The sequence below is a fragment of the Chaetodon trifascialis genome, chromosome 6, assembly GCF_039877785.1.
Source record: "Chaetodon trifascialis isolate fChaTrf1 chromosome 6, fChaTrf1.hap1, whole genome shotgun sequence".
Taxonomy (NCBI): domain Eukaryota; kingdom Metazoa; phylum Chordata; class Actinopteri; order Chaetodontiformes; family Chaetodontidae; genus Chaetodon; species Chaetodon trifascialis.
The window spans coordinates 6536362-6557581 of record NC_092061.1 but is presented as its reverse complement, the minus strand read 5'-3'; the positions used below and the strand labels follow the sequence as shown (position 1 = coordinate 6557581).

At 42.0% G+C, this 21220-nt stretch overlaps 3 protein-coding genes across 6 annotated transcripts in view; all 3 read right to left on the bottom strand.

The window, feature by feature from the left end:
- Positions 1 to 3173, bottom strand: part of bin3 (bridging integrator 3) — a 30201-nt gene extending 27028 nt beyond the window's left edge. Inside the window, exon 1 of the mRNA XM_070965426.1 lies at positions 3068 to 3173. Coding sequence (XP_070821527.1) covers positions 3068 to 3075 — 8 coding nt within the window. The 5' untranslated portion in view covers positions 3076 to 3173. The remainder of the gene's footprint in view (positions 1 to 3067) is intronic.
- Positions 3174 to 3440: 267 nt separating this feature from the next.
- egr3 (early growth response 3) lies at positions 3441 to 12434 on the bottom strand. Its single transcript, XM_070965422.1, has 2 exons — positions 11928 to 12434; positions 3441 to 9251 (listed from the first exon to the last, which is right to left on the bottom strand). Exons 1-2 carry the CDS (start codon positions 12079 to 12081, stop codon positions 8173 to 8175), a joined length of 1233 nt encoding a protein of 410 aa, XP_070821523.1. The 5' UTR covers positions 12082 to 12434; the 3' UTR covers positions 3441 to 8172.
- A 2696-nt stretch (positions 12435 to 15130) lies between these two features.
- The window catches only part of LOC139332886 (phosphatidylethanolamine-binding protein 4), a 56097-nt gene continuing 50007 nt past the window's right edge, over positions 15131 to 21220 (bottom strand). For 3 of the 4 annotated variants that reach the window (XM_070965053.1, XM_070965054.1, XM_070965051.1), the window contains one exon: positions 15137 to 17603. In XM_070965053.1, coding sequence (XP_070821154.1) covers positions 17512 to 17603 — 92 coding nt within the window. In that variant the 3' untranslated portion in view covers positions 15137 to 17511. Of the gene's footprint in view, positions 17604 to 21220 lie in introns of all 4 variants that reach the window. The other variant, XM_070965052.1, reaches the window with a different exon arrangement.

The window sequence follows — 21220 nt, the reverse complement described above, 5'->3', positions numbered from 1 at the left end:
TCCATAGAGCACAGAGGGCTAGTTGAAGATGTTGGGAAGTGGGATTGTTCTGATGATGACCCCAAAGTCAAACCTCTCACGTCATAGAAGCAAGTGTGCAGGCCCTACTGGAATGCATCAGTCAGCAGAGCCCATAAAGGAGTCTTTTCACTGGTCGAGCACCCCACTCTTGACCTTGTGTTTGGTGGTGCGTGCTGGTAGAAGCGTCGCTTGCCAGCTATTGACTGTGTGACTGAACTGAGTGACGCCGTCTTGCTTACTCGATTAATGTCTTCCCTGACAATGACACTACGAGTGTGTATTACAAAGTGAATTAATGTTCATACATGTCATGGATGAACTGAAAGAGTTTTTGACAATACGTTTCGGTTTCTCCCCACTGCCTCTTGAACTGCATTCATGAATTGTGAGAAACGAGCACTGGAGTTATTCAGACCTCATTTTAAACTCTGAAACAGCAGCACACAAATGAGGACTGGTAGAACAAATCTTCCCATGCTTGTAAAAATCAATTACAGTCATAGCTGAGTCCTGAGTGAAATAATGAAATTCAAAACATGTTGTCAAAAGAACAAGACAGCATTCAATCGTTGTGGATGTTAATAGGCTGCAAACTTCTACAAACAGATTCAATGCCTACACAGACCCAAAACCTAAACTGTGAGGACCAGTTGGGTTATTACTGTCCTGGTGGCCACTATGAACATTTTGATTTTCTAAGATCCCTGAGCAAACCACAGCAGAAAGACAATCACACATGCCGTCCCCTGCGCGAAATATACAACACACAGAGTAATGGATGCAGACATTACAGCAGATTACACATCTTGCTTAACCTGGTGGGCAACTACTTTCAAGCACATAAAACAAATCTTGGCGAGGAGACATGAAACAACCTGTCGCCTGTTGCCCATCCTCCTACCTCCCCCCCAAAAAGAGGAGAACTTGCAATACTTGTCATACAGTAGGTGTACCTGTAATACAATACATGTGGTTATATATGTGGTTGATTTTTCCCCGTGAGCAAAACATGATCAGAGCACAACTCCAGATTCAGACTCTAGCTACTTCTACAAATGAGAAGACATGATGGAGCCAGAGATAAATAGTCTCAGACACCCCTGAGTGAAAATTTTCTCACAAGCAAAGATTTTGAGGAATCTTTCCTTGTCTCCTAGGAGAGCTTGGGTTGGGTCCGGAACAAGTGCTGTTGTTGGCCTTTAAAGCCCATTGATTCATCTATTAAAGATATTATCTAAATAAACATGTCTCAGGGAAGAGTCAGGAATCCAAAATATATTTAAAACATTCTGTTGTGGTTGAACACTTTTTTCTTGTTGCCATTTGGCTGAAAATGATAGCATAGCCTTGTTTGCTGTTGTTTACTTTCTCAGCGTGATCACCAGCTGGATGGAAGGCCTCTGATTACAGGACTTGCAGATTCAGCTAATATTTGTGCAGATCATCCATGCAGACTATGTCATAAGACCAACTGTTCACACCACCTTTCTTCATTCATTGAACTTAATTCCATAATCATCTGTGGCTCCATAGAAAACTGCAAAACACTACAAAGACTAAAAAATTTCAAATCTTCACAATGACAGAGTTTGGTTTAAAAGTATATATTCATACATTATACAATAATGATAACATGGTAATTATCATATTCCTTGCTGATTAGGGTCAAAACTGACCATTGTTTTCATTACTGATTAATCTGCCAATTATTTTCTCAATTCATCTTCATGGAAAAAGGTGCAAACTGCCCATCACAACAAAAGGTGGCATCTTGAAATGGATTGCTCTGGCCAACCAACAGTCCCAAACGCAAAGATATTAACTGTTATCACAAGAAGACAAAGAAAAGCAACAAATTTGCACATTTGAGAAGATGAAATCAGAAAATGTTTGACATTTTGAAAAGCCGTTATTCTTTTCAAATTGCTTTGAAAAGAATAACGGCTGCCAAATGATTTTTGGTTAAGAGACAAGTCGATTAATTGTGTCAGCTCATTAAAGTGATTTCAGTTGTGTGGCTACACTGACAAATGATAGAGATGCTTCTAGTAAAACACAATCCAATGCAGATACAACTCAGAGGCTTCTTCTGCTTCCTGTAGGTAACTCCAGACTTAAAGCAAATGCTCCTAAATGTGATCCTGTTCCCAAAAAGCCCACCCAACAACTATCAAACTTGTGTTATATTTCTAAAAACATCTGAATATGTGGCTGTAATAGACGCTTACAGAAACCTGATGAAACTCACAGCTTTGCTAGTAACAGTAAACATGTAAGGGGTATCAACACGCTGACCTACCCACCTACTTCTTAAGAAATACTCAATTCCTCCTTACTCCAAGAGGCATACACAGATGGTAAACAAAACAACATCGTCATATCATGTGATGTCCACACAGGAGTACAAAAAGTAGCAAAATCCTCAATGATTCATGTCAAAATGCTAACGCTAATGTGGCTAGCAACAGTTGCCTACTGCCAACTGAGAATCAAATCCCTTTAAATGGCTTCAGTGATGACCCTCTTGACCTAACTCTGTGCTACATCGGGTTTCTATGTTATGCTAAAGGAACAACTTAGGTTTAGTTCAACAGTATAAACAAGCCGGAATAACTTCAGATAGCAGCGTTAGTAAATTCTAGTTTTGTAGGTCTATGTTTCAGCTACTAAACTGGCGTTAACTAATGTTTGGGACTGTACAAGTTAGCTAACGTTAAATACTCGACTTTATCAAACACCCTTCGATCGAAGTTGAATATTTGTAAGAATTACCGCTTTGCTAGTAACTATTTACCAGAGAAGACACAGCTAGAAAACTAAGAAGTGCTGGAAAAGTCTCAAAGAAAGGTTTTATTCGTGAGCCGTGAGTTTAACAAGCTAGCGCTAACTCCTGCTCTGCTGTAACGCTACTGTTTATGTAGCGCTTCCAGGAAATAGCCGTAGCCCGGTCGACTAGCCATCTGTCCTTAATCATTACTAATGAAGACTTTCCGAGTCATACTTTCAATCCAATACAACAAATTAATGATGCAGCAGAAGTACATACCAGCTCATTTTGAGTGAACTTTTACTCCGGTTTCATTGGGTACTTTTATTATCTTCCGAGGACCTCATCCCTTTCTACCAGTCAGCAGCCGAGCATGAAACAGGAAGTCCGGAGCTAAGCCGCTCGTGTTTCCTCTGAGGAAGTTTTTTTTTTTTTTCTCTTTTGACAGAAACAAGGAAACGGGGGAAAAAAACTTAAAAACGCCATAATGTGTTACCGTAATAATACATGTCAGCTAATGCAACACGTTTTATAAAACTGGTGCACGCTCTGCAGGTATATCAAGTTAAATGCCATGCGCGTGGACGTGCGGCGGGTTCACGCGCTGGTATGCGTGTGTGCGCGTGAACGTACGGAGCCAAGTAAACGGAAGGCAAGTGATATTTTTCTTTATTCAAGTACTTACATAGAAATAACAAAACAATTGCATTACAACAAACTGAAGTGCCAGGTAAACAGGGGAGCACATCTCCCCATCACAAGGATATAGTAAAATTCATTTCAATATTCAGCTCATCATAAAAGGACCTTATTATAAGGTAATAAAAACATGAAATAGGCTAAAGACATCCACAACAGTTTAAACAAGACCCCTTGTTTTCTTAAAAAAAAGAAAAAAAAGCCAACAGAACAGTTATCCCAGTGTGTGTTTTCAATTGTCTGTCTTGAATTGTTGTTGGGTTTATCCCATTTCACCCAATGTGACTTTTATTTTCATGCATAATAAAGAAATGAGCACCGCCCACAGCATCTGAGGGTAGCGCTTTGGAACATTTCCGTGCACATGCAAACATGAGGATATACTGTAATGAAAAGGAAACACAACACAACGGAAAACAGTGAGTATCGACTCCATCTGAACACCATAGTGTCACTGTTGAAGACCACAAAATCCCTGAAGCCACCCTTAAGTCCATAAGATGACATGAGTAGCCTATAATATCTACACATTATTGAAATCTCTTCAAACGTGAGTATTTTTTTTTAAATCCTGTGATTAGTAATTGTCACGAATGAGCCCAAGCCTATTGCCTTGCCCAAGGCCAACTTCACGGAGACTAAATCAAACAGTTAAACACAAACATTAGCACAAGGCTGCCTTCAACTGCAAGCGGACTGAGGTCACATTTATGATTTGTTGCTCCCGTGGAGTTCTCATCATCACATATTGTTTTTGATCAGCCAACCCTGCAACCCAGTTTGGCACAAAGATGGCTGCTGATGTTGGCTCAGATCCAACATGGAGCAGAGAACGAGGATGAGGCAAATTCCAATTTCAGAGCGTTCAGCCACCCACTTTTAGACAATAGAACATAAAAAAACCTAAAATAAATTATTCTTGGAGAAGCACTATTAAGAGGGGGTTGTTTCTGAGGTTGTTTAACAAGTCATTGACATACAGTATATCTATAACATTCACACATTACACAGGATTATTGTTCAGAAGAACATGGTGCAGCCTGTATTGTTGTTCAACCACTAAACTATAGTGCGGAAGTGGGATGGAGGGGGATCATATAAATTTTACAAAATCTATCCGTCCATTACAAAAGTGTCACGAAACAAAAGTGACAAAGACAGTGCGACGATAACTGATGAAATACTGAGTTTGCAAGTTGTAATTACATGGCTTCATTTAGATGTGGAAATAGTTTGGTGTAGTCTCCGCCTCACTCTGCATCATTCCTTAACACAAAGCAACATGAGCACAGTTTTCTCTTAGAGGAAGCCACATTCTATATATCATAATTAAAAACATCCATTCTCGCCAGCAAAGTGTTAAATCATGAGCACACAAGAGCATACTTTTCAGTCAAATAAATTCAAAATGAGCCTATAATGATCAGTGTTTAACATCAAGTTATTCTAGGTTAACAATAAAGATAAACATTTTGTATATCCTATCACCTCATGTGCTATATATATTCCTTTGTGCTGACTCCATGAGGCTGTCTGCTACATGACGTTTACATTAGAGGCCATTACTCATTGCGAGATTTAACCTGGCAAATCCCAATCTAATGTGTCAGTCTTCGCTATTGCCAAGCTAATTATCTGGGATCAGAGATTAGGAAAGATGTGCATTGTAACGTGTTAAATCCGACAGTTTCTAAAGTCTGTTAAGTTGCGATTTGATTTCAGCTGCATTTTATTGGGATGAGCTCAGACAGGTTCCATTTGTCGATGACCATCCATGCAAAAGAACACATTTTCTATGATACAAAACTATTGATTTGCGGTTAGACGTTACAGGGCGTCAAACTTTTAAACTATCTGAAAAAGTGCACGGAGGTCTGTTCATTTAACCATGTAGATGAGTTGAGAAAAGACTCTCTGAGGCCAAATTAATTGGAAAATAAGTGGACACTTGCCAGGAAGCTCAGCAGTGAAAACTGGTTGTTACAGGAAAGGGAAAGCATGGCCTTGGAAGCTCATTTCTGTGTGCACTGTGATCTCTGCTTCTCCAAACCTTTCTTTTGGCCTTTGCATTTGTCAGTCAATATTCTCTTTAAGTCTGATTGCCGCGTCTACTGACCGGTATATTTTTTTCCAGCTGATAACAATGTTTATATAAATTCCCTGCCTCGCATACAGCCTACACTCCTTAATAGTCAGAGAGCACAGCCAATAACCAGAAATACTGTCAGTCAAAGCAGACGGACGGAGAGAAAGAATGTTTCTTTGAAAGAGGGAGAAGTTTATCTGGTTTGAGCTATAAACTTAAATAAAATCAGAAACTATCTCAGCACATGGACAAGGCTATTACTCCTGGAACAATACATCAACAGTAATGGAATAAAAGCGAATGGTTTGTTTGCTAAAACCAGTACCAATATTTTTGACATATGGGTTTCATACAAGCCGTCAGAAGTAAATACCTCATGATTTTCAGCATTATGCATTGCAGATTTTTCCAAATTCACTGTTTTTCATTGTTTTTTTGGCCAAAAGTGTAATAAATTTTGATGAAAATGCCATATGGGTAAAACAGTTATGGCTTTTCTGATTTTGCTCCACACACAATGCATTCCTGGAGGAAAAAGAAACCTCACAAAGATAAGTTTAGAGCAAAATCTGTCTGAAAAAAAGTTTTATCAAATGTGGTCATTGCTGTGCTTTTGCCAATATCATTAAAAGACTTTTAAGAAGCTAAGGGATGAGATAAAATGTTTCATTGAATAATACAAGAGGTATTTCCTTCCATCAGGACAAAGATCAATAAGGAGCCACATGTGAAAAATATTGGCTTTGGCCCTGTAATGTGTTTTGTTTAAGACAGGCTCCAATCATTTAGTCTCCGACAACAACCAGTGTCTCCTATACGATGGGGGAAGATGTGTTAATTGAAATAACTGATTGCGACTATAATGGAGATTCACAAAATGTAAAAAAAAAAATCTTGCTGTTTATTCAGAGAACACATTAGTGCTTCCTTAAACCAGTTACCACTTTAAAGCGTACAGATGGTGCAAATGCTATTCTTCTTTTTTTCTTTTATGGAAGATAACACCATATTTGGCACTACTGTAGTGCTCCAAAAAATTTTTGCAATGACCTATGACAACAAAATATTCTGTATTATAACTACATTACTAAAAGCTTTAAGACACATTCCGCACAAGCATTCAGTCAATTGAAAGTTCTTGTTTATGCAGACATTTGTATTTACATAGTGTGCATGAAGGCATGCACATATATGCACAATTTAATACTGAGTTATGGTGCATTTGACATTTGAGTACAAAAGTGAAACTTCTACTGTAGCTACCTGCATACATGTTCGTATACTGTACAAAAACAACAACTCCTTAGTTTACAACTCAGTCTCAGTCTCGCTGTGTTAGAAAAGATGTAAACATGGATTTGGACACTTTAATTTTTCTCTCTTCCCATATGCTGCTCGTCTTTTGGCGACTTGAACTGAGAAGTTTAGTCTTTTTACACCGTGAATCCTTATTCATCTTTGCTTTCATATGCTGCTGGTTTTGCAACCCAGTGTCGTTTATTTAAGTAGTTCAGTCTGTCTAACTGTGCTCTTAGTTAATTTGATTTACGGGTTGGTGGCATATGTCATGAATATATTGCATATAATTGCAGAACTCAAGAAAACTGAAAAAATGAACAGTATTGGTGAGCTTTTCCAAAAAAGCAACAGAAATTATATCTGGTAACACCACATAAAGCCACCATATAAAAAGGCAACAAAAATACACAGTGTCTCTCAGTGACTACAAATAAATAAGTATTGGCAAAGGCATTGATTGCTGCAGGCATGTTTGTTTTCTAAGTACAGGTTACAGGACAAAACATTGTTTGCTTTGTGTGACCCATTCAGTCATTATTGACATTTAACCGAATTGTGCAGATAAATCTAAATCTGAGATTCGCTGTTTGCATCTGATCTCTCTTTTAAGTCAACATGTGTGCTAAGCTGATGTCACTTTTATGTTTGGCAAATGTCAGGCACAATAATAAGAACAAGGTTGGCTGTATCACCACAATACATTTGGCACATTCTTTTGAGAAAACAACATTCAAATAGAAAATAAAAACACGACACCTCAACAAAAAAAAAAAACAACAACAAAAAGACAGTCAAGTGCCACTAATAAGGTATCCATGACAGTACACAAATATAACCAATTGCACTTTTAAACAACCTAATAAAATTAATGCATACCTCCCAGACAACTCACCCTTTAACTAAGCTCCATTGTAATTTTGTCTGTTTTGACTCCTGTGATGGATTCTGGCTTCCTTCCAATTTAGAAATTCTCAGTAAAATTTACACAAGTGTATCCACCCCAAAACCCAGATACACAGTGGCCTTTTGGACAGAATGTGCCATGGTGCCCTTCTTTGTGTTGGCACTGTGTTACAGTAGCTGAGGCTCTGAGTTACTTGAAAGAGAAGGGCGTAGCAGCCTTTCCCCTCTCACTTAAACTAAAGGCATCCATCTCAAAATAGAAGGAACTGAAAAGAGCAGTGGGATGTAAAAGAGAGGAAAAGAGTCACCTATTTATCTCATAGTGGACGTGATCCCTTCTTCTTAAGTCTCTTTATGGGGCATGGTGAGGGTCCAGTCCAAGTGCACGTAGTGACGGTCATGACGTTCCCACTGTCGGCCCCCCACAGGAGCTGGGCGGCGAGCTGTGGCTCCCAGCTGCCCCACTGCTCTTGTCAGCTGGCTTCTTGTCCTTCTGTTTCAGGTGCACCTTTGCGTGTCTCTTTCGCTCGTCACTTCTGGCAAACTTGCGTCCACAGAACTCACAGGAGAAGGGTTTCTCGCCCGTGTGTGTGCGGATGTGCGTGGTCAGGTGGTCGCTCCGGCTGAAGGAGCGCATGCATATTCGGCACTGGAAGGGTTTGTGACCTGTGTGGATGCGGAGGTGACGTGTGAGCTCGTCTGAGCGTGAGAAGCGTCTGTCACAGTTCTCTGCCGGACAGGCGTGCGGCCGTTCGTGGACGGGTGTTTTGCTGGGACGGTTGGGGTACTTCCGTGGTCGGATGGGTTTGAGGGTAAGAGTCTGTGGCGGTGGGTGGTGCTGAGGAGGGTGCTGCTGCCCGCCGATGAAACCTGGGTGGATCTGCTGCTTGTCTTTGAACGCCCTGATGGTCTCCAGGGGTGTGATGGGTGGAGGGTTGACTCGGATGGGGTCCATGGTCTGGAAGGGCTTGTGCTCCATCACGCCAACCTCCCCCTGATGATGGAAAAGGTTGTAGTCAGGGATCATGGAGAAAAGGCTGCCATCCATGGAGGCTTTGGACGTGGAGTGATAGTCATTGCCAGGGTAGGCTAGAGCCGTGCTGGTGGCAGGGCTGTGGTGGAAGGAGACCTGGTCCTGGTACAGGTCGCTGCAGGTGGAATAGGCAGGCAGTGGCGGACCATATACCTGCTCCATATCTGACGTCTGTCCGCCCATGCTGGCTGCGGAGGACGACGTCTGCGTAGTCACCGTGCCGGGTGATGGAGAAACGCCCAGGATCCCTGCACTGACGAGACTGATGATATTGTTATCAGAGCACCAGCCAGAGCCACTAATGCCACCTGACGGAGGAGTGTCAAAGGCGAACTTCCCCAGATAGGTGACAGTCTGCCCGCTGCGGTTGGACTGGAAGCTGGATCCATACTGAATCTCTGCGGCTGCTTTCTCGCTTCCCATGCCCAGATCCATGATATTATCTAGATAAAAGCAAACAAAAAACAGATCTCATGAACAAATCATCCACGTGGCTCCTCAGACATGAATATGAATGCAATCAGCTGGGAAGAAAATCCTCTAACAGTGATATTGTGGCACAAGTTGTGAAAAAAGTCTGGAAAATTCACTTTGACAAGCTATATAAACTTGAAGTGATACTCCTTAGTTTGTCCAAAATTCAGCTTTTCTGCATATCTCTGGAATAATGTGCCAACAAGAGATCAAAAATAAAAGAGTGCTATACAGTTCATAAAGAAATGTGAGCGCTGTCAGACCTGTAAGTTAAGTGAGTGACTGCTGCATGTGAGACAGTGGTGTGTCTCTCTCTCTCAGATCCCACAAGCTCTCATAAATCAAGACCTAAACACCCCCTTTGATCCAGTCATTGTGTCCCTCAGGAGGACAGCCAAACTGAATGGCAAGATCTGATTTCTTTACAGCAGGGAGGATTATAAGGCAGACGCCACATCTATCACGCTCAAGGATTCAAAACACATTTGCACCAAAGAACATCTGCACATAATGGGGACAAAATTTTAAGTGTTTCCTATCCAGTCTCTGCGTTAGTGAGCTTAACAACATTTTCGCAAATTTCCTTGATATTTTAATTGTGCAGAATCTTACGCTTCACACTGAATACGCGCACTCACACACACACACTCGCACACACATTTAACTTATTCCAAAGATGCCATAAAAACATCAAATGCAGATGTGCTTAATGGGGACACATTTACGTCCTGATCATGCTCTGAAGGCTTAATGTGTGACATTTGAGAAGAATTCCTTCTCAAACTGCAGTTAAAATAGACGTCTCTTTTCATTTGCAGGAAATCATACACAGGGGTGCTTATATACTCACTCCCAGTAATTACAGCCTGCTGGAATTTGGCTAAAGGCAAATCATAATGAACCAAACAAAGCAAAATTACGTACATTGCACAATATCATTCAGCACATGAGGTACATAGGAACAATGACACATGTGCCATTTTTTTTAATTGCTTTTATTTGGGTGGGGGGATGGGGGGGGGGGGTATGACATTTAGAAAAGAAGCTTGAGTTGATAGCAATTCATTTTATCTAAATTTTCAGTCCTTTGAGGGTAATTTGAGCAGTGGGATTTTTAACAGACTGAGGGGCATGAAATAAAGTCACCACTCTTTTCTCACAGGTCAGCATTGAAGAGCAGAGCACACACCTGCTCCACCTGTGCAGTCACAGCATGGCACTTTAAAAATGTATTATTGCTATTTGCCCAAAAATAGCATTTTAGGTATATATATATTAGAGTTTCTAACGTGAATTTCACCACGACCAGGCGTAATTAAAACACCTGCGCTCTGCAGCATCTTTTTTCTGTTCAGATTCATTTCATTTATTTAAATATCTCCTGTCAAAGGTCACATAAAATACATTTTATTGCCGTGTTACTAGAAAAATGTAATATGTCACGTGCGTGTTATGAACTTAGAGTCGCTTTCACGTGTATTTAATTCACTGATTTAAAAAAAAAATGAAGCATTCTAAGAGCTGGCGCAGGGATAATTAATTAACGCACTCCTCTTTGGTAAATAAGGGGACGTATTTCGAGCTAAATTCAAACCGATGTGCTGTTTTTAATTCGTGAACAAAAAGACTTGGACGTAAAAAAGGATTCATGAACAAAGTTGGACAAGGAAAATGTAAATTGTGGTCACTGCATCACGTGCTGATCTTCTCAGTCTCACCAGGAAACTAAAGATTTTGTATATTTCGCGCAGCACTGACCCATCACCTCAGAAGGTGAGCCTCTACAATTAGTGATTGATTTAATGCCAACACAGCCGAACCAGCGAGTCATCTCTCTGTAGGCGTCTGAATTAATCTGAAATATACATTATTATGGACTAAGCAATAAATCAACCCATATATCCGGCCTCGCAATTTCGAGAATATAAGATGGTTCAGGGGCCTGGCGTCCAAATATGCTTCACAGAGGGAAAAGCGGCCACACACGCCTACTAAAATCCAATCTGTGACATGTTAATAGAGTTGTGAATGAAAATCATTGTCTAAAGTAGTTGACCCATCTTTGCGGGTGGATATTAGATTAATAAATCGGTGGCGTTTCTGGTTTGACCACATTAATTGGACACATTTTCTCATCATCTACAGATTTCAGTTTCAATCAGCTGCGTTTTCAGTGGACTTTGCGTAAAACAGCCTTTTTTCTACAGCCGTTCACAACACGTTTCCTCAAACACGCCGCAGCTTTGGGGGAATTAAAACCACTACAAATACGGCACATTTGCTTGAATCTAATATCTTAGCCGATGATTAAAAAAATAAAAAAGTTTTGATCAGAGTCCAGTCGCCGTTTTCACGTTACGCGTGAAATCCTGACATTTCGGCTACGGACGAGGGAGACAAGAAGCGGCAAAAAAATAATCATATAGCCGAACTGAAAGTCAGTCATTTTTAAAGGTGCGTCTTTATCACAGTGGGCAGTGTTACACCTGACCCCGAAAAAGTACCAAGTACGAGAATCTGCCTTTGTGCGCAACAGCCGGAGCGCAAACAGGTGCTCCAAGCCCCAAGACAACTGTTGCCTTTCGCGCACATCGCAGTTTGAACCACTTTGACCAAAACACACACGAAGTATCTGAAAATCTTACCTGTGTTCATCTGTGAATAGTGGTTAATAGATTCCGTATTGGTGAAAATATTCATAGACGTTGGGATGTCCTCTTCTGGGTAGAGACTGTCAGGGATCGTGTTTATTAAACTGCTCATGGTAAGAGGGAGCTTCTCCGCTAGTTTCCCTGTCATAGCAGTTATATTCAGTCCGACATTTATAAAGGACAACGCGCAGGTATCCACAAATACACGAAAAAATTCAGCGGGTGTTCTCAAAGTGGAAAACAGGTGTGGATCAGGCGTGGAAAAAAAGAAAAGGAGAGAGGCGCAGGGATGGATCCTGTTGCTGTAGCTATCCAAGTATCCCGCGGAGGACGAGCAGCGCTGGTTATCTCCCCCTGTGTGATCACAGGCTATTGTTGTTATTAATCTGATCTCTGTGCAAGCTGATGGGCTGCTTGTGGGGGAATATGAAGTCTGTGAATCAATGGAGGAGGTGGTGGTGTTGGTTGCACAAGAGCGGCTCTACTTGCTCTATTGGAGCTGGATAGGGGACTCCAGTTTGCCTGTATTAAATAGGGGGATGGAACATTTGCGTGACGTAGATGACCATATATGGACAGAGCACCCAGCGCCAGGCTCTCCGCGCGTCAGTCGGTGGAAACTACAGTGGAGGCAAAAGGCTCCGACGAGATAGATAGATAGAAAGAAAGTTAACAAAAACCTACATGTCACCTCCAGCTGCGTCCTCCTTCGGGATGAGCCGGCGGTTCTCCTGTGCTCCTGTCCGCGTGGAAAACATGACAGCGCGTTACCTCCCGTCCCTCATTGTCAGACATTATGAGATTAATCGGTGACTATCAGGCACACTGAGAGCTACTTATGCAGCTGTGTGTGAAAGAGTGTGTTATTGCCAGTGAGGTCTACAGACCGTGTGTTAATATTCTACCAGTACTCACCAAATATTGGAAGGTGTTTTCTTTTATGGTTTTACTTCCAAACTACTTTTTGTCCCAATAAATTAGCTAGAAAACTGACTTTAGAGAGTTTTTAGAGTGCTTTTGGTGAGCATGCTCTCACCTTGTGTCGTCCTGTATTGCAGAACACTGGTTCAAAGCCAGTTTTCATGCAGGAACACTTACAAAGGCAGTAAATGACGGAGTTAATCGCTTGTAAATATTGCATGCGCTTTGTAAATCCACACAGGCTTGCTTTGACTTGGAGCCCAAGTGACCGCTTAAGTGGAAACTCCAAATAAGGCAGTGTCCGGCCCCGCCCCTGCCTGTCTGTATTTGGACATGTGAGTTCCGGGTGAAGTAGTAGTGGAAAAGTGATCGGAAGCCACAGACGTTCAAAGAGATGTCAGTGGACAAAGCGTCATGGCTCGCTTTTCACCAGTTTGTCAGCTGGTGAAAAAATACCTACACTGCTTACTTTAAAGTGTTTCAAAAACATCCCCTCCTGACTCGGGCTGATACAAAAAAAAAAGCAAAAAAAAAAAAAAGCTAAGAAGTACTGCGAGGTCATTCACTGATTTCACACATATCACGTCATAGTTAATAGCTTTTGCAGTCCGGATTCATCGTTCAGAGAAGTTTTGTTGTGAGCTTCATATCATTTCTACCATAGTTGCAACAATATAAAACACACAGGCTTTTGCAAAATTCACAGAAAATATTGAATGAAATGTCAGTGCTTGAATATTCAGACCTGAGAAATTAATAGTACCTCAATGAACCAGAAGTGTAAACAGAGTGTGTGGGAGAATTAGTCTGAATCATGCTCTGTGTTTAGGGGGTTTACACAAACAGAGCAGCCAGTGATCTTGTGTGTCTCATTCCCACAGGCGAGTCCTCCGTGTGTGTGAGTGTGTGTGTGTGTTCTCTGAGCAGCAGTCACATCAGCGGGCACAGCAGGGTCCTCTCAGGGTGTCTCGGCCCCCGTCTCCTAGCTCCAATCAGCGAAACGGACAATGATCCTGCTGGACTTGATTCAGAGTTCTGCAGTCTTGTGTCTGACCTAAGATGGCTTCTCAGTGTTGACTTCATCATCTGCCTCATACTGACTCACTCTGTAAACTGGCTCTCTGCATCACTTATAGCACACTGGTCAAGGTCAGAAGGCAGCTCAAGTTAAAAGTGTCATCTATGCCTGAGCTGTTGGAAACTCAGCCGCTCACACGATAAGGGGCTGTTAATGTGTTACATATTGATTTGTAACATACATTCCTGTAAAAACACACACTTTGAATGTGACTCTTGTTAAAAAGTTTGATTTCTATCAAACAAACTCTTCAGAAACAGATGAATTTCACACTGTTAAAAGGTGAAATACCTTCTGAACTTAACAAATACCTCATCTCTGGGGAGTGCTACTGTTAACATGTGAATTTATTCCTTAACTGTGTATCATTACAAACTGAACAAATCGGGACATGTATTAGATATATTCAGTCAGGAAAGCCTGACAGTATGATGTAATGCAGAACAGCACCTTGACCTATGGCCTTATAAACTACTTTAAACAGACTATTAGAAGCTTATAAAAGGTAGTACTTATTGTCAGATTGTGTTACACCGCCTGTTGTTCCTGTTATTTTGTCCACCCCGTGAAGCTGCACAGGCTGATCAGCGCAGTGGGAGAGACCTGTGGAAAAAGGGTGCCTGGGTCTGGATGCAAAGCGCAGAGAGAACCCGCTCAGGTGAGGCTGAGGACTTACTGTACTGCGGCGTCTGTCCTCAGGGGAGGCGTTTGTGTGGCTTTGTGGTTGGAAAGTTGGCGAGCCCAGCTGGAACACCTACCTGTTGCAGACTTATTTCCTCGACTGTGAGCCGGGTCACGTGGGTGAGGCCTGCGGCGTCTGTCGACAGGTCGCGCCGTTGGATCCCTTTGACTGCAGCGTCCTGGCTCCTTTGCATACAGGGATTCCATGGAAGCGCAGGCTCATTTTAAAGCACAGTGGAAAACTAACCAGGCACCGCGGATATATAGTCAAATTAGTTTTGTTTTTCCAAGCTCCATGAGGAAGGCTGAAATTGTTGTTCCTTGCTGTTGGCTCAAGAGCTGGAAAAATAAAACGTTGCCAAATATACCAACACAAACTTTGCATTCTATATTTTACATAACTTTTTAAAGCTAATGCCTTCATTGTTATTATAATCATGTGTACTGAGAAATACCCTCCAATCAGGCCTAAAAAATGTGCATAATGATCCAAAAAAAGACCTCGTATCTCCAAATTATGAGTTTTTCAAGCACTACCAGCATTTTATTGAAGCTTATCAGCAACAAATAGTGTCAGCATACAGTGGTGAATCTGCTTTAAACTGCTTGATAGAAAGGTTACGTGTGATCACATCATCCATAAAGGCATTTATGTAGTTTTACAAACACAGTGTTCTTACAATTAGGTTCCAACTGAACATCATTAAGCTTGTGCCCCGTCGCTGCTATCTTCTGCGTATGTGCAGAGTCCCATTTATCAGTTAACAGAGGAGATAAGACGTGTATTTAAGTCACAAGGCCAGCGCAGACACCTTGGAAAAACTGCACCTTTTCCAGGTCAAACGGTTGTAGGCGTTTAACAGAGCCTAAAAATAAGGACATTCGTGTGGATCTCTTCAGATGCAGGATTCAAATCTCCAGGTGCAGCAAATAACGCAGAATCTCTGCAGAGTTGCAGAACAATACCAGCCTGCCGAGGTCAAAGGCACAGAAAATAAATGCTGCAAAGCGGTCAGCAGTCCATACTGTTGACATGCATTGAGCAGACGTTTCACCACTGCTCCAAACGAGTGACAAACTGCACAAATTCTCCAGTGAAACGCGTCTCCTGCACCTCCTCAGCAGCAGAAAGCAAAGAAGAAAGGAGACTCAAGTCATCATATGCATATTAGCTCACTTAGTGCCGGTTAGGCAATTGAATTGATTATACAAATTCCTTTTAATTAATGTAAGTTTGAATACATTAAGAAAATATTAAATGCCTTTCCCATATCGTCAGGGGATGTGAGAAGTTATTTTTTTCACAGAAGGCAATATACTGTGCAGGGTTGAACTACAGCTGTCAGTTTTTCTTAATCAGAATATTTCAACTCTCCTGACATTTGGAGTAAAAATAAACACATTCAAGGAAGCTGAGTGGCAAAACCCAGCTGTTTTGGCAGAATATCTCCAAGATATAAAGGAGAGAAAAAAATGCACAGTGTATTTGGAAGTACAAATCTTGGCATTTCAATGGTGCACTGATGGATTCAAGTAGGTGGTTTTTTGGAAGAATGCTCTCCCACTTGGCATGCTTCACAATGAGTGTGGAATTACACTCCACTTGCCAATTGTTAAAAATGTGATTTAATAAGTCAAATGAGATGGGTAAATCAAGGTCAAGAGCGATATTCCAACTGACGGATACTTAACATTTGCTTCAAAGCAGCGGACCGTCTGTCTAACTGTGTGCTCATGTGCATTTCTTTGCTTGTTTGGTTTGTGGACGCGGCGGCTTTGACTGCTAAGTCGGGGAAACAAACAAAGCAGAAGCAGGACAATTTGATCAATGATCTCCGAGAGTTCATCGAGGGGGCACATAGGGGTTTACCAAGGCTGGCTTAACCACCAAAGGAACAAAAACCTCCATTACCTACTCCTGCCTAGCCCACTGATGAGACACCAAATCAGGGTCAATGAAACCACCAACTAAAGATTGATCATCAGAACATCAAAGTCCCTCATGTAAATCCAGCCTTTTTCAGACATCTGGGGTATTGATACAAACCCCTCCCAGAGGAGAGTTGCTGGTTAGAAACCAATATTCCTCATGGGGGGTACTCTGACCCACCCTCTACAAAGACTCGTGAAGTCTGAAAAATATCTCCTCGTGAAAGGGTTGAAAAGTTTATCCTCGCCATCCTCTGCAGACGGCCAGGTGGGCCTCTTACGCAAGTGTCCAAAGTTCAAAACGGGTTCATCGTCCCAAAGTTACATTCAAGGACACTTCAGCATGTGTTAGAGCAGCTTTCACTTCAGAAAAAAAGATCAATGAAGGACCTGAGAGAAGCTCAATGTTTCCAGCTGGGGTGAGAGTGGTCAATGGAAATATGATAAACAATTACAGCAACTTCCCTTCACCCAATACAGCACAGGCCCTGCAGCCCCTCCCCCTGCCCTGTCACTCTGTTGAGTATTTTGGTTCAAGTTCCACTGCGGCATCCGGCTGTGTTGCGGTCTCGGTTTCACCTCCTACTTCCTTTTTTTGGCCCTGACGTGTTTCCGTCCCTGAATTAGAATCAACTCTTTCCACACTGAGTTGTGATATCAGGCCGTCTTCCTTCTCTTGCCGACAGCGTTCGGAAACTAATAAGAAATCCCCAATGAGGTCAAAATCTATCTCCCAAATCCTTCGCTGCAGACCACGTGACAGAGATACAGAGAAACATCAAAACCCAGCAGCTGGCGTAACACAAAGAGGAAATATCTTTCCAACTCAGCGATAAGATAGATGCAAAGAGGGCTGACCTGTTGCAAGCTTTGAAGAACTGATGCTGTTTAATTCAGGGAAAGTCTTTTTTTCTATCTATGTACTGACGGACTCCTCTTCCACAGCACTGTTCAGGCATCTGGGCATCTTCAGTCTTTGTAGTTTTGGGTGAGAAACTGGAGAGTGGCCACAGGTTCTCCCAGATGAAACCTCCTGATGAAGGCCTCAAGATCCCATTTACCTGTGTGAGCAGGATGACACAGACAGAAATCTATCACTGTTCAGAGATATTTGCGGGTGGAACGAACTTAAAACGCAGGTTTGTTTTCAGTTTGATGCATGACCTGTTTTGCAGATAGATCCAAATAACTAAAAGCATTTAAATCTCGCAGGTTTATTACATGATACTTGTTTATCCTAACAATATCCTACATAAATTTAGTGCAGTCTGAGCGCAATCTCTGGTGCATTACACGAGTATTTCTCATGACCGCTCAGCCCATGTTCAAGGGATCTGAGGCCTAACTGAGCAGCACATGGCTCTGGGATGTGAGTCACTGAGAACAGCACTGCTGAAAATAAAACATGTTGCTGTAATGATGGAGGTGGGAACGCAAGGACGTATTGGCAAGAAGATATGATTCAATCGCCTGGACTGTTTTTTTTTTCTTCCCTCCCCTTTTAAACAAACACCAGACGGCCATCCGGCTGGTATGACAATATCACTTCTTCGATTTTGACAACCGCTGATTCCCTGCAGCTTCCCCTCCCTTTAGACAAAAAAAAGAGAGAGAGACAAATTCACAATTATCATTCCAAGGCAACAAAACCCTGCATGCTTTAAACTTGCAAACTTCAACAGATTCTAGCGAGAATGTTTGGGTGTACATAAGACAATACCATGCTCCGTAATCCAGGGAATGGCTGACATTCTGGTATTTCCGTGTGTGGAGTAATTACATTAACAGATGCTCAAGAATAGGGTAGGAAAGTTAATCTTTTGAAAAGAAGGCCAACTATTGAAATGTTCCAAATCTGTAGAGAGAATGGTCTCACAGTTAGGGTTCGAGTCTGACTCTGGCTGGATAGAAACATTACTGCTTTTCACCTCTGGCTGCAGATGCTTTATAGGCCTTCGCTGTGTCTGTTTTCACCATCAGGGAGCCACATTTTGTATCCTCCGTCATCGTGGAGGAGAGCTGGGAGAAGAAATACACTTTGCCGCTGCCAAGCACATCAAGTGCACTCACCTTCCATCAATGCAGGAACAAATCAGAGGGATTCATTTACATTTCAGACAAAATGTCTCATTCAAGGCTCTGATTTTTAAGGCTTTTTACAGGTCTGTCTTCAACTCTTATCAAATCTTAGACTATTTATTTGCACATGTTCAAACTGGAAAGTTTTCCATAGAAATACCAAATAATTACTCAACTTCTTTTGGGCCGACGCACCCTTCCACATCCTCTCTACATGTTTAGTTTATGAGACTGACACCTCTGTGTGTCCAGGCTTTGCCATGAGGTAAGGTCAGGTTCTGAGCTCAGCTGGGGAAGATGATGAATAATAACCGGAAGACGAGCAGATGAGTACCTGAATCTTGCCAGGTCGTCTCTGTGAATGAGGACTGCCTGCAGAAAGGGCTCCAATAATCAAGTGAGGGCAATGGAGTCAGGTGACCTGTCTGAATGGTAGGGCATGGCCCCAGTGGCCCCTCTGGCCTGTGCTTCAGTGGGAGATAATGCACCGCCTCTGCAGATCCCCAAACTCCCCTGCATGTCCAGAACAAGGTCCCTCACCCCTTAGAGGTAGTACTTAGTGGAGGGGTGAGGCAGCTGGGGGACAGCAAACTTTACACTATATGGAGATATACTTCACGAGTCATGTGGCACATTTGACTCTCGTGACAGTCATGCATTAATAAGTCAAACTTTCTCTTTCCCTTTTCTGAGGAAGAACCTGCCTTACAGTGGTATTAGGCAACATTTCCTCAAACGGAGAATGTCACACTGAAGATCATTTTATTGTAGACTAACGATCAGACGGAGAGTCAAAACCAGGCGCTGCTTGTAAGGCTTTACACACATAATCCTGTCTAAAGCTGTGCAATCATTGGGTGCAATCCAAAATGAGGCGAATTCACAATATCTGGTGCTATCACGCTGGCTGGTACCCTGCAAATGCCTAGACTTACAAGTGACCTTAAAATAGGCTGGTGTGTGTTTGTAGTACAGAGACGTGTTTCCACCTCTCCCATCTGCCTGCTCATGGAAAGGACAGATAGTGTGGGACCTGAGGGCGATGTTAAAGTCTTCCTGCCTTCCCTTTTGTTTCCACCTTGCATCTCCGTCTGGGTATGGCAGGAAAATCAGGACTGCTGTGAGGTGACACAGAACTGCTACATTTAGTGGTGTGGGCGGTGTCCCTGTTAAACCTCTTATAGTCTCTCAAAAATACTCAAAACCAAGTGATCCTGTTCATCGCTGTAGAGTAAGAGGAGCCATATCAGGCTAAGAGCTGCACCGAGCTTTATCACATCAAACTCATAGTCGCAATAATGCGATGTTAATATCACCAGGAGGAATTTCTTTGTGCACGTCAGAGGTCAGGGGTCACACACAGAATGGTCTTGTCTTGCTCGGGGATGCTGATGATCTCGGTCGAGGATTGGCGTTACACTGTTTGGCGGCCGATTTCAGCTCACAGCAAGCCGCCATTATAGCCGCCACCATTGTTAACGAATGCCGTCGCCTTGCTGGGGATGTTAAGGGATGTGTCACATGTTGGATTAAATTTGGTCAATATTCTTCAAATAGTCACGTTGCAGGAAAAATGTTTCGTTTTTGTCCTTCAATTGCCGCTTCGCTCAATAAAATGACCCCAAAAAGTGAATCAGTTATCAGAATAGTTGCTCATTAGTAACTAACTAATTAATCAACGAACCGTTTCAGCTCTTCCGGTAACAAATTGTTAAATTGTAAATTATCCATTTTATATTAATTTGTGATTATTTTCTTGAGTAACTGATTAACCAACTGGTCTATAAACTGAGAACATTTTGAAAATGCTCATCACAATTTCCTACAGTCCAAAGTGACGTGATCAATTTCCATGTTTCATTTGTCCCAACAGTCCAAAACCAAAGCAATATTCAGTTTATTATCACATATGACAAAGAAAAGCAATAAATCCATCTTCTCAAAGGATTAGAGACGCTGGAACGAGGGAATATTTGGCATTTTTGCTTCAAAAAATGATTAAAGAATGATTAATTGGTCATTTTCCTGTGGATCGGCTAATTGATTATTTTTTTCTGCTCTACTTTGAGTATCAATTCCAGGAAATAATTAATACCATGAAGCTATTTATGGATGAGGGGAGTTGAGGAAAAAATCTAGAAACTTTTACCCCGAATCTGACGAGCGTCTGTTAAAAAAAAAAAAAAAAAAAAAAAGAAACACAACCAGCCAAAAATTTGAAACGTCAAAGTGTTCCTTTAAGGCAGCCGACTCCTGGCTGAAACTCAGGCCTGCTGTAGCAACCAAATCCTGGCTCTCTTGACTCCACGCAGCTCTGATTAATGGTAGAGGCTGTGGGTGGGTGGTAGACATGGATCTGCCCATTACCACACTGCAACATTGCAAATGGCTTCAATTACTGTGGAGTGTGCTGAGCTGGCAGTCGGGGTTCTAGGAGGCAAGATGAGCAACGTGCACCATCCAGCAGCTAACTCCACTGTGATCCATTCATTCACACAACACGGCCGTCACGTACGTCCTCTCCCTTGTAATTTAACCAGGGGGAAAATTACAACAACTGATCAATTTTCAATTTTCAACTTTTCCCTCAGTTTTTGTT

Coding starts and splice junctions, on each gene's coding strand:
- egr3 (XM_070965422.1), bottom strand. CDS start 12,081: ATGACAGGGAAACTAGCGGAGAAGCTCCCTCTTACCATGAGCAGTTTA. Junction 9,252..11,927: donor CTATTCACAGATGAACACAG/GTAAGATTTTCA, acceptor GCTTTTATCTAG/ATAATATCATGGATCTGGGC.